This window comes from Eubalaena glacialis, chromosome 19 (assembly GCF_028564815.1).
Source record: "Eubalaena glacialis isolate mEubGla1 chromosome 19, mEubGla1.1.hap2.+ XY, whole genome shotgun sequence".
In the NCBI taxonomy this organism is placed as follows: Eukaryota; Metazoa; Chordata; class Mammalia; order Artiodactyla; family Balaenidae; genus Eubalaena; species Eubalaena glacialis.
Genome location: NC_083734.1, coordinates 11,128,328 through 11,151,060, shown reverse-complemented (window position 1 = coordinate 11,151,060; position 22,733 = coordinate 11,128,328). Strand labels below are relative to the sequence as shown.

Genomic DNA, 22,733 nt, shown 5'->3' with positions numbered 1-22,733 from the left:
AAGAAAATTAACAACCTCATTAAAAGTTAAGCAAAAATTCTGAACAGACACCTCACAAAAGAAGATATACAGATAATGAATAACCTCAACATCATCTGTCTTTAGGGAATTGCTAATTAAAACAATGAGATACCACTACACATCTACTAGAATGGCTAAAATCCAAAACACAGACACTTCCCAAATGCTGGAAAAAGTGGAACAACAGGAATGCTCATTTGTGGCTGGTGGGAATGCAAAATGGTACAGCCACTTCAACGTACTCTTACCATATGATCCAGCAATCACACTCCTTAATATTTAGCCAAATGAGTGGAAAACTTAGATCCACACAGAAATCTGCATTATAGTAATTTATTCATAACTGCTAAAACTTGGAAGCAATCATGATGTTCTTCAATAACTGAATAACTGGTACATCTAGACAATGAAATATTAATCAGTGCTAAAAAAAGAAATGGGCTACCAAGCCACAAAAAGACATGAAGAAACCTTAAGTGTATATTACTAAGTGAAAGAAGCCAATCTGAAAAGGCTATGTAACTGTATGATTCCAACTATATAACATTCTGGAAAAGGCAGAAACCATGGAGACAGTAAAAAGATCAGTGTTTACCAAGCATTCAGGGGAAAAGAGGGATGAGGAGGTAGAACACGGCATTTCTAAGGCAGTGAAACTGTTCTGTATGATATTACAATGGTCAATGGATAGATGCATTGCATGTTTGTCCAAACCCACAGAATGTACAACACCAAGAGTGAACACTAATGTAAATGATGAACTTTGGTTGATAATGATGTGCAGGTTCATCGATTGTTTAAAAATGTACCACACTGGTGTGGAATGTTGATGGTCGGGGAGTCTGACAGGGAGGGGGTATAAGGAAACTCTCTGTACTTTGTTCAATTTTGCTATGAAAATAAAACTACTCTAATTTAAAAAAATACACAGCACAGTGCAAGGCATATAACACCTCAATAAATCACAGCTTCCATTTTATTATGAACTCATATGATACAGAGAAATAAAACAAATTTGAGGGAACGTTAGCATACTTTAAAAAGAGTTGAGAGTTTTGATCAAAAAAGAACATCTTTGCTGTTTGTTGCACGAGTCACGTAGATTCCGTATCTGGAATATTCCACTAATATTAGGGACACCATTTTAGGAAGAGCACTAGCAAACCACATGGTACTAGAACATCTGGCTAGCCAAGCAAAGGAAGCTGCAAAGAATGGAGAGGGTATAGAATCCTCACATGAGGAACTGCCAAGATGGAAGCAAGCTCTTTAAATATCTGAAGACCCCTCGTGTGGAAGAGAAAATAGACTAATTTTGACTCATTCACGAGGCCAGAACCATGGTGTAGAAGTTGTAGGGAAGTGATTTCAGCCCAACAAAATTAAGAATTTACTAATACAGTTACCACAAAAAGTGGCCATGTTCTAGGAAGACTGGATTTCATCTGTTAGGAGTGAATGCAGAACAAATTTTTGCAATAGAGATGGATCTAACCTGTTAATGGCCCTTCTGTAACTGTCTACTGAGGCTTACTAGGTTCACAATAAAATGAAAGACAGAAGTAGTGTCAGGCAGACTCTATTCCATAGTAGCTAAGAAAGCTGGGGATATAAGATCTAGATGGGGGGGGGGGAGGCCAGGTGGGCAGCAGCAGTTTATTTATAAATAATAAATATAGCAGGAGCTTAGAGAAAGCAATCAAGTAGACATCAATTTGGGACTAAATGGTAACTATTAAGTTTGTATTGATTTTTCATACACTTAACCGATGGAATAGTAACCCACATCATGGTTCCCCCACCCCCACCCCATTGGATTTCCCACAACAAGGACCCAATCATACCCTGTACTTATTATTCTAACAGCCTTTCTCAACCCAGGTTCCATGACAGTTAAATACTAATGCCTAAGGTATTCAATGTACATAATGAATTAACTTCTCTCCTGTGCATCTAAAATGGTACTGGTTATATCACCTTTAGGATAACTGGGAACATAGCCAAATTATTTTCTGTGTTCTGTGCTTAAGATGAGGAACCCAACCAAGTATAAACAATCTTATCTGTAATAAAGGTTGCGAAACAACAACTTCCATGAGGACAGGCACCTTGTCTACCTTGTTCGTAGTTCATACTCAAATCACATATGTTGAATAAATGAATAAAAGAATGGAGACTACACTTAACATTTAGTCAGTTTCTCTTCTACCTCAAGAGTTTTCTCTACCTTTCTTTCTCACACATCCTTTCCTTTTTCCCTTCTGTTTTGGAGGATGAGATCCCTGTCTCTCCTCCTGACACTCAAGCTCTTGATGCATCTTATCTGCTCTTAATTCCTCAGAGATCTAGTCCATATTTATTTTCTCCTTGATAACTTCAGGTTCTCCCTTCTCAGGGGCAGTTCCTCCAGCATCTACAATTATTGAAAAATAAATAATTATCAAGAAAGTCTCAGGACTCCCCTGGTGGTCCAGTGGTTAAGACTCCAGGCTCCCAATGCAGGGGGCCGGGGTTCGATCACTGGTCACGGAACTGGATCCTGCATGCCGCAACTAAGAGCCCACATGCCACAACTAAAAGATCCCGCATGCGGCAACCAAGATCCCACATGCCACAACTAACACCCAGCGCAGGCAAATAAATAAATAAATATTAAAAAAAAAAAAGTCTCATGCGTTCTGACTGTAATCAAGTTACATCCTTTCTATGATTCCTTTCTAGCAATGTCATAATGACGCACCTAGAGAAAGTTCATTCTACATAAACAGAAGCAGTGACCAGAAGACAGGCAACAACCCCACTCTACTCCTAAATTCTAGTGTTGGCTCTGCTACAATGCAAGTCACTTCTGCTTCTTTAGTCCTTAATTTTCTGATCTCTAAAATGAGGGAAGATAGTCTTTAGGATTCTTTTCAGGGATATGTCTCTATATCTACTACTCTCTATAGGTTAAATACATCTGCAGTGGGTAAAAGTAATGGTGAGGCAAATTTCCACTTAATTAAAGGATAACCAAAACATTAAAACTAGTCAAAACTAGGATGTAGTGAGTTCCTTCTCTCTCCAGAGGCATTCAAACAGAAATCAGTCTACCACTTGGAAGAGATTCAAGTATCTAATGAGAAAACTGAACAAAGGCACCTTCCTTCATAGCTCTCCCTGTTCTACTTGTAGTACGTTTCCCCTGTGATCCAACAGAGAACTATCTACTATCACTAGGCACCTCCTCATTTCACATTAGTGTGCCTAAGGCCCATTCCCTCCACTAGATCATAAAATTCCTGAAATCAGAACTATATCTCGTTCATTTCTACAGCCCTTCCGCATTACCTGACACAGCTGTCCTACACAAAAATAAACAGAACAATTGTTTACTAAATATTCCTATGAAGACTAAACTCAATGTAATGACTGATTATACAAAAAGAGCACATGAAATTTCACTGAATAAAAACCTAGTATATGATGTACTCAAGATGTTTTAGAAATCAGAGCCCTTAAGAGTCAAAGGCAGTTCCATCCACAGGTAGTCAGGTAAGACATACAAATTAAAGGATTATTACACAATCCCAGGCTATTGTGTGTTGGGACAGACTGTGTTACTCTGTGTTAGTGAGACTGTGTTAGCCAGACTGTGGGGTAAGCTCAGGGCTTTTGTGTTTCTGATCAAGTTTAGTAGTTGGGAGATTTATCAAGTAATAATAAACAAACCAAATATATAGATTATTGAATAAATGGTGTTAAAACAATTGGCTTGGGCTTTCCTGGTGGCACAGTGGTTAAGAATCCACCTGCCAATGCAGGGGACACGGGTTCGAGCTCTGATCCGGGAAGATCTCACATGCCGCGGAGCAACTAAGCCCGTGCGCCACAACTACTGAGCCTGCGCTCTAGAGCCCGCGAGCCACAACTACTGAAGCCGGTGTGCCTAGAGCCCATGCTCAGCAACAAGAGAAGCCACCGCAGTGAGAAGCCCACGCACTGCAACGAAGAATAGCCCCCGCTCACCACATCTAGAGAAAGCCCGTGCGCAGCAACGAAGACCCAACGCAGCCAAAAATAAATAAATAAATATTTTTTTTAAAAAAATTGGCTTTATCCACTTGGAAGAAAAATAAAGTTAGAACACTATATCACATCAAAAATAAATTCCAGATGTAGGCAGCTTCCCCCAGCAAGCCAGAAAGCAGCTTTCCAGGAAGTTCTACAGACGTGGTCCCTCAATGATCACTGCCCTTCAGAGGGCCACAGCTGTACCCTCTCCAACAAAGTCTGGATTTCAGTTTGGGAGCAGCCTCTTGAAGATCTGTTCCTTCCCTAGGTGCTCTGTCTTAGTCCTAGAGGCAGTAGTTGCTCCCTATATCTACTATTCCTGTATTCTTTAGGGTTTTCTTTTTCTCTTGGGTAATCTCCTGTTTAGTTAATAATTCTTTATATTAAACTTTACCCGTTAAATTTAAAAATAAATAAATTCCAGATAGTCTAAAGTACTAAATATAAGAGACGAAACTATAAAAGTGTTGAAAATGAGATGTTTTCGTTGTTGTTGGGGTTTTTTTTGTTTTTTGTTTTTTTTAATAAAAAGAGGTCTTCCTAAGAAACCCAGAAACCATAAATTTTTTAAAATGGTCAAGGGACTTCCCTGGTGGCACAGTGGTTAAGACTCCACGCTCCCAATGCAGGGGGCCCGGGTTCGATCCCTGGCTGAGGAACTAGATCCCACATGCATGCCACAACTAAGGAGCCCACGAGCTGCAACTAAGGAGCCCACATGCCACAACTAAGACCTGGCACAACCAAATAAAAATAAATATTTTTTTTAAAAGTGGTCAGGTCTACATAAAAATTAAAGCTTTCTGCACAACAAAAGAAAAAATAAATATATATAATTACTATCAGGAAAGTACAAATTAAAAAGCCATCATTTTACCTACTTGCTTAAAACCCTTCAATGGCTTCCCTTAGAGCTCTAACGCTAAAGCCCACTCAGGCCAGCCTATACCTATTTGACCCTCTCATTATCTCTACCCAGGCACACTTACCTTTCTTCAGTCATCTTACTCATCCTGCTTCTTCCAAAAAAGGGACTCCTGCTCATCCACTGGATCTCAGCTCTAGGACCACTTCCTCAGAAACCTTTCCTGGACTAACTAACTGGGTCAAATCCCTCAATTATAGCATTGTGTACCTCTCACAGCTGCTCAGCCCAAAAACCTCTGAATGATCCTTGACTCCTCTCTCTTTTGCATCCCATATCTAATCCAAATCCTGTTGGCCATGCCTTCGAAATATAACCTCCACCAATGCACCTTGGTCTCAGCCTCATCATCTTTTTCCTGGATTAATGCCTCCCTTGCCTTCCTTTACTCTACTGCCAATCTACCAACCAGAGTGGTTTGGTTTTTTTTTTTTAAATGTAAGTCAGATCACATCACTCCTCTGCTCAAAACATTTTTAATGATTCCCCATAGTGAAAGCCAATCTTTGCAATGCTTCTAGAGCCCAGAAGACCTACCACCACCCCATTACCTTTCACCTCATATTCTACTGCTCTCTTCTCCCTTCCTCTCCCACCTCCTTCCACCCACTGCCCCAATAATTTCATTCTAGCCACACTGACCTCCATGCCATCCCTCAAACATGCCAGACACATTCCTTCCCTAAAGCATTTGCAAGAATTGATCCCTATGTCTGGAACACTCTTCCTCCAGATATCCTCATATTACCTCTTCTATCACCTTCAAGTCTCTGGTCAAATGTCATCTATGCAATAAGACTACTCTGACCACCCTATTTAAAACCAGCTTATCCCCCTTCCTTTTACCCTGCTCTATTTTTTTTTTCCATAGCACTTATCACCTAACAATCCATATGATTTGCTTATGTTTGTTGTTTAATATCTGTTTCTCCCACACTAGGGCAGGGTTATTTATTATCTGTGTTGCCCACTGATGTATGCCAAATACCAAGAATTGTGCCTGGCAAATAGTACACACTTATATTTGTTGAGCAGTTTTGTACTTGTCTGTGGGATTATCTAATTAACGGCCTTCTGATTCACTACCTAGGAACAGGAAATGCATTTGGGTTTCTTCGTCATTTTATTTCCTAGGGCCTAGCATAAGGCTTGGCCTAGACTAGGCACACAAACATTTGTTAACTGAAGAATACCTTTTTTTTTTTTTTTTTTGTCTATCAGAAGATACAAATTTAAAACAACTGACATTATCCAGGGTTTTTAAGAGTGTAGAGGAAATCCACCCTCTCATATACTATTGGCAGGTATGTAAATTGATACTTTTTGAGAGTAAGCTAGCAATAGCTATTAAAATTTAATTCACTCAGAGCTCATGCCTTTTAATTCATAGTCTTACAGAAGTAAAAGCCAAAGTGCCTGAAAAATATGTACAAGAATATTTATTACAGAACTGCTTATAATGAAAAAATTAAAGCATCAATAAAGATACAGGCAAATAAATCATGTGGTACATGCATGTGACAGAACATTCTTTAACAAGAATGAGGTAGATCTGTAACATTGAACTGGAAAGTAGTCCACGATCTAGTAAACAGATCGAGGGCTCTGGCATCAGGTGACCTGGATTTGAATCCTGGCTCCCCTCACTTCTAGCTATGTAACTCTAGGCACTTTTAACTTCTCTGTGCTTCAGTTTCCTCATCAATAAAACAGGAACAATATTATAATAGTACCCACCTCACTGATAAGAAGATTTCCTGAGATAATGCATGCAGTGTCTATAGCACATTATATGGCCACATAACCATTTACAAGTATATGATAATTATAGCTAACATTTATAAGCAAAATAGACAAGTTGCAGACCTATGTATGTAAAGCATGTCCATTTCAGGGGGAAAAGGTAGCATGTCTGTGTAACTATAGAAAAAAGTCAAGAAAGATAGAAAACTTAACATTGGTTTCCTTTGGGAGATGGGAGGAGATATACTTCTTAACAGCCACACTTTTTTAATGGAAGGATTTTAGAATACAGTGTTTTTAAATAAAAAAGAAATGAAGTAAAATCAGAGCAAATGCTTCTAAGATAGAGTTTAACTTAGATTTAAAAATATTAAAATTTTAAAAATTTTATATTCTATATAGTCTTTGAATTATCAAGGTAAAATGAAATAATAAGCTGAAATTTGTTGGACTATTAAAGTTACCTTTGTTCTAAATGAGTAAACTAAGATGCATGATCAAAAAAATAGTTTTTGAAAAACTTACAAAAGAAATTAAGAAGAATTAAAAGAAAATTATTACATTTTACCTTGTCGATTTACACACAAATGAATTTTTTTCTTAATCTACGATATCTCCATGGAAAATAAACCTATGTCAAAGAAGGAAAAGAAAACAATGTCAACGTAAAATAAAACTGCCTCTAAAATGGGATACCTGGGAATTCCCTGGAGGTCCAATGGTTAGGACTCTGCGCTCTAACTGCTGAGGGCCTGGGTTCTCAGGGAATTAAGATCACACAAGCCACGCAGCGTGGCCAAATAAATAAATAAAATGGGATAAAAGCTAGATTAAAGTCAAGAAGTAAAAGTTATCTTTTACTGCCAGTTTAACTCAAAAGAATTCTGCAATTGTTTGGTTGTTTTTGTTTTTTTTAATATCAGCAGGGCTAGGAAATTCAAGCGTGCTTAAAGCTAAAGTGTTAAGAAGTGATCTATGTTCAGTTCAGCCAAAGAGAAAAATTAAATCTCCAAGATGAACTTCTAAGAAGACACTGATACAAAGCGTTCAAATACACCGAATTCTCTCTCCTTTTGTAAACAGTAGCTGTGGCTGCTCATTTACTACACTAACTGAAAATAAATACTGCAAACTATGCAAACTAAATCTCATCCCACGGTCACAGGATTTGAAAAATAGGGAATAAACCTGTACTAAGAATACAAGATTTCCTAAAGCTAATTTTTCCTAGCCTCTTTCAAGTGCTTAGTCACTTCTGCCTATTTACAAGGAAGACCATTTCACATCTACAAAGAGGCAGGGAATTTTGCTTCGAGACTGTCATGTCACCTGAGCCGTCCTAGACGTTTGTTTCCATGCAACTCAAGAGAAGGCAGCTGCCAGCTAAGCATACCTACCACTCCAGATCAGAACCAGAAGCCACTGGGGCTCTCTCTATTCTGCCTCTGTCTGCAAAAACAAAGAGGTGTTTGTGGAAAAGGGAAGTTTTCTTCCCTGACACCAAATGCAAAAGGTGAGGATTAAAATGTAGCCTGAAAACATCCCCGTTTCCTCTAACAGTCCGCCAGAAACGCCTCCCTTCTCCTACTGAATGCCTCCCTCTCCTTCAGTTTCCTACTGAAACAGAAACAGCAACCAGATTCTTACACAACTCCAGATGTGGGTACCAGACATGTCTCCTTAGGCAACTAACAAAACCTAAAACTAGAGGCAAACAGGCTTCGGAACACACTTCCAAGAAAGCAGCTAGCATTAAAATCTGATAACATTGTTTCAGGTTCCTCAAAGGCAACAAAAGAGAGTAAGGTCTTCATGAAAGATTATTTTAAGAGACAACCCTAGGCAAAGGCAGGTTTTTAAGCACCTACCGTGGGCCCAGCACCAAATCCCGACATTCCATTCACACTTAAAAGATTCTAAGCACACACGCTGATTACAGAAACTCACCTGAAAGAACCCTCTCGCCCAGATACACAGTACCTTGCCAAGGACCAGGCACAGTCTTTCCAAACATAACTTCAGGTAGTAAAACCTGGAACCACGTGGTCAATCTCCGAAGCAGAGCTTAAGCCAATTTCCCAGAAGGTCATGAAGGACTGACAACCACCTGGGACTAATTAGGATGGGGCTCTTTTTCCTTCCTTGGATATAACTGCTATAAAAGACACGCTTCCTCGACTTCACCATTCTCATTATTCCCAAAAACCGCCTTAATACTACTAACCGCTTTACATAATACATGTTGCCTCCTTTATAAGTAAAATATAAAGGCACGAATTAGGCACGAATTTACCTCTTTTCATAAGAATACTCAAGTTCAAAGAGGCTAAGAAATCTGCATAGTGCTTGTTAGTGAAGGCTCCAGGTCCTGCAGACGCGCAGGCCCCAGCACTTACCATTAAGCCACAATGCCTCTCAAAGAACGCTACTAAATCCAGCTACTGATGCCAACCAGTTTCACGCCACAAAACTGAGCTCAAAGCGCTCAGTGGCATGGATGGGGGGCGGGGCGTGGGGAGGGCACATCACCACTACCTAAGCAATTTTTTTTTTCTTTAACGAATATAGCACATGTTCCTGACTTCCATCCTCCCCACGGGCAGAACCCACGTGCCGGCCCCACCGCTACCCACAGCAGCTCCCTCTCCACGCTCCCCAGCTTCTGCCTGGTCCCCCGCAGCCCCCTCACGCCCCTCCCTCCACCCCCACCCAAGCCAGGGCTAAAGCCGGCACCTCCCGCCCCCTCCCCAGCGACGGTCGCCCAGGCCCCCGCACCGCCCTCGCGCGCAGCCGGCGCCGGAACCCGCGCGCTCCCGCCTCCGCCCGGCACGGTCACCCCCGGGGCCTGCGCGCGCCCTTCCCGCCGCCCGGAGGTCTACCCGCGACGCCGGCGCCGGGCAGGCCGCGCCCGCCGCGCCAGCCATGGTGGGCGACTCACCGTCAGGCTGAGGAGCCGGGCCCGGCTGCGCCATGGCCGGGCGGCCGGCCTCGGGGAGCGGGGATGGGCGGCGAAGCGGCGTCCCGGGCTCCCACAGGCTCAGCTGGCGGAGGAGGCGTCGACCGAGCCGCCGCCGCCGCCGCCCAGGGAGGAACCGCTAAGGCTGGAGCCACCGGCGCCGCCACAGCCGCGGGCAGAGACGGACCCGAGCGCCGACCTCCGCCTCCTCATCCTGACAGCGGGAAATAAGCAGCGCGCAGGCGCGGGGGGATGGGGCGGCACGTGACGTCCCCCTGAGGGGAGGGGCGGGGCTTCGCGAGGGGTTGGGGAGCGCAGCGCGAGGGGGAGGCTGAAGGAGGAGCGGAGCCGGCTGCGGGAGCGCGGCCGGTAGGGTAGGGTGGGGTGGGGGAGGAGGAGGCTGAATAGGGGAGGAGGGGGAGAGTGAAGAGGAGGAGAGTGGCGGCGGCGAAGGCCCGGCCTTTTGCAGGGGCCGCTCCGGGCCCTCCGCCCCAGCACAGAGGCAAAGAAAGAATAATAATAAAAAGAAGGGCGAGAGAGGAGGCTAGATGGTGAAGTGAGCGCAAATCCAGCCTCTGCCTGTTTTAGCTGTGTGACCTTGGGCGAGTCACTTAACCTCTTTGAACCTCACAGCCTTCGTCTGTATAATGGCTATTAAAAGTTTAAATGAAGTGAAGTGTGTGGAACTGTGTCTGACGTACTTTCCATTAAGCACCTATATAGGATGTGACTTTTAAGTGCCAGGTACCGTGATAGGTGCTGGGGATACTGCCAGACAGTTCTTGCACCCATGAGGGGAGAGGGGAGATAGGCAGACAATACCGCCCTTACACCTGTGCATAGGCACCATACATTAGAGGCGCACCTCTACCCCAGCTCTGTCCACATTCCTTCCACAGGTTCTAGGGGACATGCCCACATGGTGTCTGTGTCTCTCCTTCAGGACCAAGTTCTGGCAATTTATGACCCCAGAATTCCCTCCCCAAATGGCTGGGCTCTTCCCAGGTCCATCTTCTCTAAGGCAGAGTCTGGGGATCCCTAGAAGTGGCTAAGGGGCAGCTGTGTTTGGGGCAGGGGGCACATCACATGGACGTTTGAGCTTCCGTGTACACAGATCCCTAGTGCAGGAGAGAGAGATGGAAAAAGATGGCAGGTGGGCCAGGGCCAGGGCTCCCACCAGCACCTCATTCAAGTGCATAAATCTGAGGAGTCCAGGAATTCTAAATTTGAACCTGGTCTTCCATGTCATTAAAGATGCATGTTTGTCAAGATAGAATAGAATATATTAAGATTAACAGTTGGAGCGATTTATAATTTTAAATAATTTAGGTAGACGTGTTGCATCTGTTTGTACTTTTGCCCCAAACCCTGCTAACATTAGGGAAGGACCTATATACAGACTTGAGTTTTTTAAGCAGTTAATATATTCGAATGGCTGGTATGCCTTTGATAGAGCAAGCAGGGTGGCTTCCCCAATCCCCCATTAAATGACTTTCCTGGATAAGCAGATCCATGCTGAACATGGAGACCTTTGTCCAGGATAGGACAGCCCAGTGCACCCTCTCTCTGGTGATGACCAACACAAGGCAGGGACCATAAAGATAGCAGATGCTGATGCCTTCTACAAAAGGGGCTCCTTCTAGTGAGTAAGAGGCATGTTTATTGCCATTGATAATCTGGGACTTGAAGCCAGGCCCTCAAGATCAAGGTCACTCAGAAAGGATCAGACTGCTGATCTAAACACATAGAGCTCCCCATGCAAAGGAGGTGGTTGAAAAAGCAATTTGGAAATCACATAGGAGCACACAGGGGTATGTACATTTTCATATTTTTAGGTAAACCCTAAGACCCAGGAATTCCACCCCCTAGGCATATGTTTTAAAGAAAACTAGTGTGTGCTCAAAGCCTTTATTAAGCGTAAAAGACATGATTCTTATATTTTGAAAGAAATTGGGAGATAAGATTTAAACACATGTAATAATTGCTTATCAATTACATTGTACATGTGCCACAGGAGACACAAGAATATCTAAGGTGGCATAGTTTATAATACAATAAATAAATAAACCAAGTGTTCATCAACAGAATAGATAAATAAATTTTAAAATATTCATACAATGGAATATGCTACAGCAATAATAATGAACAAACTACAGCTACATATTCAATGGAGATGAACCTCACAAACATAATTTTGAGAAAAAGAAGTAAATTATAAAATAATACATACAGCATGACTCCATTTATATAAAGTTCCAAAACAGGCAAAACTAAACCTCATGCACACATAGTTGATAAACTGTAAAGATGGAAAGAGAACCACTATCACAGAAGTCATGACAGTGATTCCTGAACCAGGGAGGAAAGTGCATGGGATTAAGGATAGTACCTAAAAGCCTATCTTCTATAGTGCTGACAATGTCATATTTCTTAACCTGGGTCCATTTAAACTAATTGTAAATCTGGGAAGCTGATGTCGTTTAGGTGAGAAAGATTTGGGAGTATTTGCCACTTACAAGCTTAAAACGAGCAAATTCGATGCAACTGCTGAAAAGCACTCATTCCGTGCTTCATTAATAGCTCCACAGAGACTCTTGGTAGAGTTCACCATTGGAAAAAAAAAAAAAGAGTCACAGTGTGTAAATTACAGGAGGTGATGCCTGTCCTGCACTTTGCCCTGATTAGGTCACATCAGCAGTGCTAGCTGTGTTTGTTCTGGGCACCATTATACGCTGCCGGCTGGCGTGGGCAGAGTCCCAGGGAATGAAGAATCTGAAAATTATTCTCTGATGGAAATACCAGGCAAAAGTACTCTGGGGGTAAAAAAAAAAAAAGATGACTTGGGCTGTGAAGACTGTCCTCAAATCCTGGAGGTCAGTGGGTACTAAAGAAGAACTTTTTCTCAGAGTTGACCAGAGAGAAGGGGCTACCTTTCAGGGAATGAATTCCCTGTCACTGCAAGTGTACAATTAAAGCTGGCTAACAATTGGTCAGAGGTGCTATAGAAGGATTCCTGCTACATTTGGGGGACTAGACTAGACCATCTTTACAGTCATTTTCAGCCTCACGATTCTATAATGCTACAGCATTATAGAATACTAATGACAATAATAATACTAATGACAATAATACTATAATGGTAATAATACTAATGACAATAATACTATAATGATAATAATACTAATGACAATAATAAGTTTGCTGCATTTTAAAGTTTACTAGACACTTTCTCATTTATTATTTCATTTTACTCCTCACAAGAACCCAGAAGGTGGACAGTAGGCACAGAGTAGATAAACCAGATTTTCCTGGATAAATTCCATGTCAAAATTCTATCCTGTGGTTTCTAGCTAGTACAGGCATAGCTATCAGACCAGGTGTCCCAACTTGGCAATCAGCTGACAGTACACAGGAGTGTTGGGGTTCTCTCTCTCTAGGACCCCGATCCTCAAGGGCAGAAAGGGACCAAAGAGTAGGGTTATGGCACCATACTTCTCTGACTTTCAATAAGAGATAACTTCAGTGCAGGTGGTGGGGGAAGGACAAGACTCAAGGGGCCTCTACCCCAGGGGCCCTGTCTCCCCACAGGCACATGGAGACTTGGAAAGTCCCAACCTGGGTGCTGGCTTCCTCACTAAGAGTCCCCCAGGAAGGGTCCACCAGGGACAGACACCATTATGTCCTCAGCCACAATCCCCCAGCCTGGTCCCTCTCTCACTGATTATCCCCTTTTGGTACTAGCTTGTAACACTGCAAGAATAGGATCCTCATCAATAGATAGAGACATACAGGAATAGTCATACTACGACTACAACATGTCAGAGTCAGGCAGTAGCTTTGAACCCAAAGTGGTGATTAGATGTAAAATGAAATTTTAGCTGACGTAGAAAGCAGACAATGAGGGAATTCCCTGGCAGTCCAAAGGTTAGGACTCCACACTCTCACCGCCGAGGGCCCAGGTTCAATCCCTAGTCGGGGAACTAAGATCCCACAGCCACGCAGCGTGGCAAAAAAAAAAAAAAAAAATCCAAGCTCCCCTTCTGGGATCTGGAGTGGGAAGACGGTGATCAGTGATCATCCCTGCAATTGGTCCTTGCCCCAATCCCTCTCCCAACTAAGAAACATATGGGAGAGTGCCGCAAACAGAAGGATGACTTCTCTCTCATACTCTCATGAGATGCAGGTTGATGTCCAGGGAAGAGGTCCAGGCATAGAATCAGAAGACCTGGAATTCTGGCACAGATTAGCTGTTGACCCAGAACACTTTTTTTTTTTTTTTTTTGATGTGGACCATTTTTAAAGTCTTTATTGAATTTGTTACAATATTGCTTCTGTTTTATGTTTTGGCCATGAGGCATGTGGGATCTTAGCTCCCCAACTAGGGATCGAACCCACATCCCCTGCACTGGAAGGTGAAGTCTTAACCACTGGACCACCAGGGAACACATTATTTAACCTCTTCCAGCCCTTGTTCACTTATCTCTAAAATGGGGATAGTAGACCAGCCTTACGGCACATCAGCAGGGCTAAAGAGATAAAGCACCTAACCCCTAACATATATATATGGTAGTTGCTCTGTAAATGTCTGCTTCCTCTTCTCCTTCTCTCCTTTCCTTCCTTTTTTTCCTAGATCAGTAGTTTCCATCCTGGGGAAGATGGGTCCCTGGAACTTAGAATTCAGTCCTTGAAGGTATTCCTAGAGATCCAGGGCAGAAATTTCCAATATTTTCAAAGCCTAACAGAACTGTCCCATTCACACTAGATAATGTCCCAAGACTAAAATATGAAGTTTCTTTGCTTTGCACAGAAATTATATCACATTGCTTATCTCATGCTGACTAGAAGTTCTTATTCCAGTTCTATATTAACTGGTGATTAATAATGTAGAGGGATTGGGACTTCCCTAGTGGTCCAGTGGTTAAGAATCCGCCTTCCAATGCAGGGGACACGGGTTCGATCCCTGGTCAGGGAACTAAGATCCCACGGGCTGCAGGGCAACTTGAGCCCACGCGCTCTGGAGCCTGAGCGCCACAACTAGAGAGAAGCCCGCACGCCGCAACAAAAGATTCTGCATGCCACAACGAAGATCCCGTGTGCCGCAACTAAGACCTGACGCAGCCAAATAAATACCAAAAAAAAAAATTTTAATAATACAGAGGGATCCATTATTATTTAATGTATGTATTTTGCTAGATAGACAAGTATATTTAGATCTGGTAGTTACTCCCTTCTCTCAGAATTCACCTGTGATAACATTGACCACACAGTGGCATAATTGCCTGGAAATAAAAATGGCTGACATTTACTAGTGTATACCATGTGCCAGGCACTGGACAAAGTGCTTTACTTTGGATCAACTCGTTTAATCCTCTAAACTGGCAGGAACAGTTGTCAAGTCATTTTATAGATGGTGGGACCAAATAGGTTAAATAATTCGTCTAAAGTCATAGAGCGGTAAGTGATAGAGTTGGAAATCAGACCCAGATTGTCTGGTCCAATGCCCAGGTGGGTAACTCCCAAGCTCTGTTGCCAACTAGCTATGTGTCTCTTCCTCCCACTGGGGGAAGATGTCAACTCCCAGAAAATAGGGACAGTCATTTATTTCTAATGTATGTCTAGAACCTAACAAAAGAAGTGCTCAATAAATACCTATTGGATGAATGAGTGAATGGATGGATGAACAAATGAATAACAGTAGGAATATATGGAGCAAATAATGAAGAATCCTTGATGGTGAGATGATCTAGTCTGCAGATTAAATCTGTGTGATTCAACTCTATTTGATCACCATTCATCGTCTTCTCACTTCTCGTTGGCTTACAGACCATAATTTTAACCATCAATAATAATAATAATAATACCCACCACTTAACTGAGCACCTACTATGTGCTAGAGATTCTACCTGTGTTCTCCCCTCGATCCTCATAACAGCCCTTTGCAGTGGGTTCCATTTATTATCCTAGAACTCAGAGAGGTTAAATGACGTGTCCATGTCACACAGTAAATGGAAGAACTAGAATTCAAATCCAAGTCTGTCTCACTCCAAAGTGTATGCTTTTTTGCTGTCAGTGCTGGCTAACCATGTCTATCAAATATCAGCAAATACCCCTACACTTCTATGTCATTATCAACTGAATGCATTTTTAGAATTTTCAATGATATCTCCAAAAGTTATGCTTCTTTTTATTTCTTGTTTATATTTTTAAGATTCCTGGATTAAAATTCTATTTATAATTTTTCAAAGATGTAGATAAAGCAAAGGTACTCCCTCAACCTCTCCTCCTCCCAACACTCACGCAATCCCACACCCCTCTCCAGGGCAAACTACTGTTACCAGCTTTGTATGAATCCTTTCAGACATTTTTTTATGCATCTATGAACATGCAGAAACACGTACCTCTGTTTTATCTTCCTCACATAGATATGATCATATTGTACATTTATTCTGAACTTGCCTTTTTCCTTAATAGTATAGTCAATATCTATGGCTTTACTTCATTCTTTTTAACTCCCGCATAGTTTTCCATTTTGGTAAATGGTTAGGTTAATTAAAGTTTTTCATTACTTACAAGCAATGCTGCAAGGAGCATGCATACCTATCTAGGCACTTATATGAGTGATTTTTCAGGAGACTTACCTACCCCCTTAGAATTACTAGATCAAAAGTCATGAACACTTTTTCATTTAATAGATATTGACAAATTACTCTCAAAAAGTATCACACCAATGATATACCAACAGTGTATGAACACATTTGTTTCTGTACATCTGTGCCAACACTGGCTTTTATCAATCTTCTTTATGTCTGCTAATCTGATGGACAAAAGATTATAGTATATTAATGTCATTTTATTTTTTATTTTTTTAAATAAATTTATTTATTTATTTAGTTTGGCAGCATTGGGTCTTTGTTGTTGCGTGCGGGCTTTCTCTGGTTGCGGCTCGCAGGCTTCTCATTGTGGTGGCTTCTCTTGCTGCAGAGCACAGGCTCTAGGCACGCAGGCTTCAGTAGTTGTGGCACACGGGCTCAGTAGTTGTGGCTCACGGGCTTAGTTGCTCCACGGCATGTGGGATCTTCCCGGACCAGGGCTTGAACCCGTGTCTCCTGCATTGGCAGTCAGATTCTTAACCACTGCACCATGAGGGAAGTCCCTAATGTCATTTTAATAAGCATTTCCCTGAATATCAGTGAGGTTAGGAATCTTTTCATATTGTTATTAGCTGTTTGTATTTCATCTACAATGAATTTTATATATCTTTTGCCCATTTGTATTGGCTGTTTGTCTTTTATTATTGATTTGCAGGTGCTCTTAAGTGTTCTGGATAGTAATTTTTCGTATGTTATATATGGTGTATTTTCTTCCAGTTTGTTATTTATTTGTCTTTTAATTTTAATAACACTAATAGTGTTATTTACTTACAGAAGTTTTACATTTTAATTGTCAACCTATATATGTTTTCAGAGCTTCTGGATTTTTTATCTTGTCCAAGAAGGCCTTTCTCACCTCCAAGTTCATAAATGTATTCTCAATAGTTTTCCAATATTTCCCTAATATTTTTATGGTTTTGGTTTTTCTTTTTTTTTTCTTTTTTTAAAGTCTTTATTGAATTTGTTACAATATTGCTTCTGTTTTATGTTTTGGTTTTTTGGCTGCAAGGCGTGTGGGATCTTAGCTCCCCAACCAGGGATCGAACCCGCACCTCCTGCATTGGAAGGCGAAGTCTTAAGCACTGGACTGCCAGGGAAGTCCCTAGTTTCGGTTTTTCATGTTTAGTTTTTTAATCTACTAGGAATAGCTTTTTATATCATAAGAGGGGATATGACTTAATTTTTTCAGATAAATAGGCAACTGTACCCAAATCATTATTTCCCTACTTTTATTGTTGATAAATTTCTATAAATATATTAGCTAGACTTATTTTTGTTGCAAGAGGGAAAAAAAACTTCAAATAGGTTTTATAAAAGACAGGGAATTTGATTGCTTATATAACTGAAATGTCCAGAGCAGCAACTGGTTTTGGAAGAAGTTTCAAATAAAACTAACTAGAGCAATAGAGGATGAGGCTACTTTGGAGGAGACCTGAGTGCAAAGATGGAGGCAGCCATAGGAAGACATGGAGAGGAAGAATATTCTTGCAAAAAGAGTAGAAAAGTATAAAAGTCTTAAGAGTATAACAAACTTGTAACATTCAAGAGACAAAAGAAAGCCATGATGAGTGGAGCAAGGTGAATGAAGGCCAGAGTGGTGGGGAACACCTGGAAGGTAGGCAAGGGTCAAATCCTGTAAGACACTGAAGCCACAACAAGGATTGAATTCTATTCTACTTTATTCCTTCTACTGTGGGAATCCACTGGAGAGTTTTAAAGAGAAGAGCTACAGGATTTGATTTACACTCTTAAAAGAGATCATCCTGGGGACTTCCCTGGTGGTCCAGTGGGTAAGACTCTGCGCTCCCAGTGCAGGGCGCCCGGGTTTAATACCTGGTCAGGGAACTAGATCCCACATGCCACAACTAAGAGTCTGCATGCCACAACTAAGAAGTCCACATGCCACAACTAAGAAGTCCACATGCCGCAACTAAAAGATCCCGTGTGCCACAACAAAGATCCCACATGCCACAACTAAGACCTGGCACAGCCAAAATTAATTAATTAATTAATTAATTTTTTTTTTTAATGGAAAAATTTTTTAAAAAAAGAGATCATCCTGCTCACTATTTGGGAAAATGGATTATGGGGGAGGGGAGAGGTAAAGATGGAAGTGGGGAGGACTGTTAGGAAGTGCTGCCATAGTCAGAGAGATAAATGATGGTGGCTTGGTCGGGGTTATATCAGAGAAGATACAGAAAAATGGTCAGATGTTGGGTATTGAGATATATTTATTTATTGAAGTGAGGATTTACTGAGGGGGAAAATATAGAGTTCTGTTTTTGCCATGGTACATGTAAGATGCCTATTGGGTATCTGAGTGGAAGTGTGAAGTAGACAGTTGGAAAAAAAAAAAGTAGATAGTTGGATATGCAAATTTGGAGCTCAGGCATGGGCATATGGTTTAGGAGTCACCAGTTTACATGATATTTATAGTCAATAGCTAGAATATATAAAGAGCTCTGTAAAAATCTAGAAAAACAAGCCCAAAAACCTGATAGAAAAAAATGGGCAAAGGACATGGCAGTTCATTAAAAAAGACATAGAAAGTTCTTTAAACATATCAAAAGATGTTCAACTTCACTCAAAGTAGAATTCAAAATGAAACTATAGAGATACTGTTTATCACTCATTGATTGACAAAAATTCAAGAGGTTGACAATCTACCCTTTTAATGAGGCTGTGAGGAAAATAGGCACTGTCTTACACTGCTGTTGGAGGAACAAAATGGAACAAACGCTATGGAAGGAAAATTTGGCAATATTTAACAAAACTGTATATTCATAGGCATTTACCTCTTGACTCAGTAATCCCTTTTAAAGGAATTTACCCAGGGGATACATCTGCAAAAAATAAAACAACAAATGCACAAGGTTATTAATTGTGGCATTATTTTTAATATCAAAACATTAAAAACAACCCAAATGCCAGCTACATAAGAAACTTGTTGAATTAAAGATAGTACAGCTACACAATTGAGTACTACATAGCCATAAAAGAGAATGAAGAGTTCTAAGTACTAGTATGAAGAGAATGCCAAGATATAGTGTTAAGTGAAAAAAAAAGCAGAGTTCAAAAGTATAGTATGGTACATTTTGTTAAGAAAAAAGTGGGTAAATAAGCCTATATTGTCTATATTTCCTAATTTTTATTACAGCATTATTGAGAAATAATTCATATAATGTAAAATTCACCCTTTTAAAGTACACATTTCCTGGTTTTTAGTATATTCATGAAGATATGCAATCATCACCACAATCAATTTTAGAACATTTTCATTAACACCAAAAGAAACCCTTTGCTCATTACAGTCACTCCCTATCCCCCTTTTCCTGCAGCTCCTGGCAAACATTTATCTATTTTCCATGAATATGGATTTATGGACATTTCATATAAATGGAATTGTACAGCATGTTATCTTTTGGTTCTGGCTTTGTTCACTAAGCATAACATTTCCAAGATTCATCCATCTTGTAACATGTATCAATATTTGGTTTCCTTTTGTGGCCAAATAATATTCCACTGTATGCATACACCACACTTTGTTTATCCATTTATCAGTTGAGGGACATGTGGGTTATTTCCATACAACACTGCTGTAATATACATGTACAAATTGTGTGGACACATGTTTTCATTTCACTTGTGTAACTGAATTGCTGGCTCATATGGCCACTCTATCTCTAGAATTTTGAGGAACTGTCAAGCTGTCTTCCAAAGTGGCCGCACCATTTTATAGTTCTACCAGCACTGTATGAGGGTTCCAAATTCCCTACATCTTTGCCAACACTTGTTGATTGTCTATATTTTTTATTTTAGCTATCCTAGTGAGTGTGAAGTGGTACCTCATAGAGGTTTGGAATTGTATTTCCCTGACAGCTAATAACGTTGAATATCTTTTCATGTGCTTATTGCTATTCTTTATTTCTTTGTGTGGATTTGAGTCTTTCATTTCAGCCTGAAAGACTCCCTTTAGTATTGTTTTTAGGGCAAGTCTGCTAGCAATGAATTCTCTTGGTTTTTGTTTATATGGGAAGGTCTTAATTTCTCCTTCATTTTGAAGGATAATTTTGCTGGATATGGAAATGCTTGTTGACAATCTTTTTCCTTCAGCACTTTGAATATGTCATCCCACTGCCTTCTGGTCTCCATGGTTTCTGAGAAGTCAGCTGTTAATGTTATTATTTTCTTTTATGTGATGAGTCACTTTCCTCTTGCTGCTTTCAAGATATGCTCGTTGGTTTTTGTTTTCAACACTTTGACTCTGATGCAGCTAGGTATGCATCACTTGAGCATATCACACTTGGAATTAGTTGAGTTTCCTGAATGTGCAAATGAATGTTTTTCATCAAATTTGGGAATTTTTCTGCTATTATTTCTTTATTCTTTTTCTCTCTCCTCTCCTTCTGTGACTCCCATTATTCATAAGTTAGTATGCTTGACCATGTGTGTCCCACAGGTCTCTTAGGCTCTGTTCATTTTTCTTCATTCTTTTGTCTTTCTGTTTCTCAGACTGGATGATCTCAAATGACCTATTTTCAAGCTTGCTGATTCTTTCTTCCAGCTCAGATCTTCTGTTTAGCCCCTCTAGTGAATTTTTCATTTCAGTTATTATACTTTTCAACTCCTGAATTTCTACTTGGTCCCCTTTTATAATTTCCATTTATTTACTGATATTCTCTATTTGGTACAGCATTATTCTCATACTTTAATTTAGTTTTTTAGATATGGTTTCCTTTAGTTCTTTGAACACATTTATAATAGCTGATTTAAAATCTTTATCTACTAAGTCCAATGTCTGGACTTTCACAGGGACAGGTCTTATTGACTGCTTTTTTTCCCTATGTATGGGCCATTCTTTTATGTCCAGACATGAATAATGCCTCATTATGAATCATAATTTTTTTCTTGAAAACTGAACATATTAAATAATATAATGTGGCAACTCTGGAAATCAGATTCCCAACTCCCCAAAATTTATTGTTGTTCCAGTTTGTTGTTAATGCTGTTGCTATTTGTTGTTTAATGACTCTCCTGGAATAATTCTGTAAAGTCTGTATTTCTGGTCTATGCAGCCACTGAAGTCTCTACTCAATTAGTTTAACAATCAGCTGATAATTGGACAGAGATTCCCAGCCTTTGCCAAGGGGCTCTGTATGTGTGTTTGGTCATGACGTCAATGCTTCAGCAGCTAGTTTACAACTCTGCCTTATCCTTCACTTCCTGCTTGTGCAGAGCCTCAAGATTGGCCAGAAGTGAGAGGTTGCGGCCTCTCAGGTCTTTCCTGGACATGCACACAGCCCTGCACATGCAGGTGTCCTTCTAGAGTTCCAAGAATAAGTCAGATATTATCAAAGCCCTCTATGGACATCTCATTCCCCAGCTTTTCCTTTCAAGTTCTTTGGTCAGCCCCTTGTTAGCCCCAACTGGTATTACCACCTCTGGCAGCTGTGATGTTAAACAATTACTGCTGATTTTTTTTTTTTTCAAGAAATCCCCTGGTGATAGGGCTGTTTGCATGGAGTGAGCTCTGAGTCAGTTCAAATAAAAACAAGCCCTAAGAGTGGAGATTCTTAGAGAGCTACCAGACAGATCAGACAGTGATAGCTCTCTGACTTGGGGATTTTGCAGGGAGATTCAAACCTACTCTGTCCCCTCCAGGGGCTTCTAGGCTGCTTGTTTTCATAGCTACTAGTTTCATGTCTACTGCAAAGCTAAGGAGAAGGGGAGGAGAATAGAGTAAGTTAAAATGCCAGAAAGCTTTCTGTTCTTACCTAGTTTTAGCTGTTTTTCTTGAATAAATCCTTCTCGAATTTTAGCAAGCCTTTGGTTAATTTCCAGAGTTCTGAAAAACTTGATTTTGACCTTTTTGCCTGTGTTTTTGTTGCTTTCATGGAGGACCAGATTTGCAGAGATCTTTATTACGCCTTTCTGGAAGTGCTTCTATCTGTATTCATTTTTTCACAAAAGGGAGGGATAAACCACAGGCTAATAAAAATCATTATTGGGGAGTAATCCACAAACCATTTTGGATATATTATAGGGTAGAACAAATGCACAAATATATATTGCTTTCATTGAGAACCAGGATTCTCACTGTGCGAGAAGGAAGATACAAATATAGAAGGACAGAGATCTAGTGGTATTTGTTGAATTTGAATTGGTGGTATTAGGAGTTTTTCAAATGCATATGTTTTTCAAGAGATCATGATTTTTGCTCTGTCAACTGAAAGGGCTTAGAAGCAATGATACTCTAGTAGCAATGAACATATCTGACACCCAGTTCTTGGTTCTAAACACTATGCCCCATAAAAAAAATTTTTTAAAAAAAGGAATATTTGGAGAAATAGATGATTCCAGGGCAGGGGCTGGGAAAGTAGAAGGT

The 22,733-nt window shown here is 40.6% G+C and overlaps 1 protein-coding gene across 2 annotated transcripts in view; it reads right to left on the bottom strand.

The window, feature by feature from the left end:
- The window catches only part of RABEP1 (rabaptin, RAB GTPase binding effector protein 1), a 104,908-nt gene extending 95,000 nt beyond the window's left edge, over positions 1–9,908 (bottom strand). For both annotated transcript variants that reach the window (XM_061175483.1, XM_061175484.1), the window contains exon 1: positions 9,681–9,908. In XM_061175483.1, the coding sequence (XP_061031466.1) occupies positions 9,681–9,714 (34 nt within the window). In that variant the 5' untranslated portion in view covers positions 9,715–9,908. The remainder of the gene's footprint in view (positions 1–9,680) is intronic.
- Positions 9,909–22,733: the final 12,825 nt, after the last annotated feature.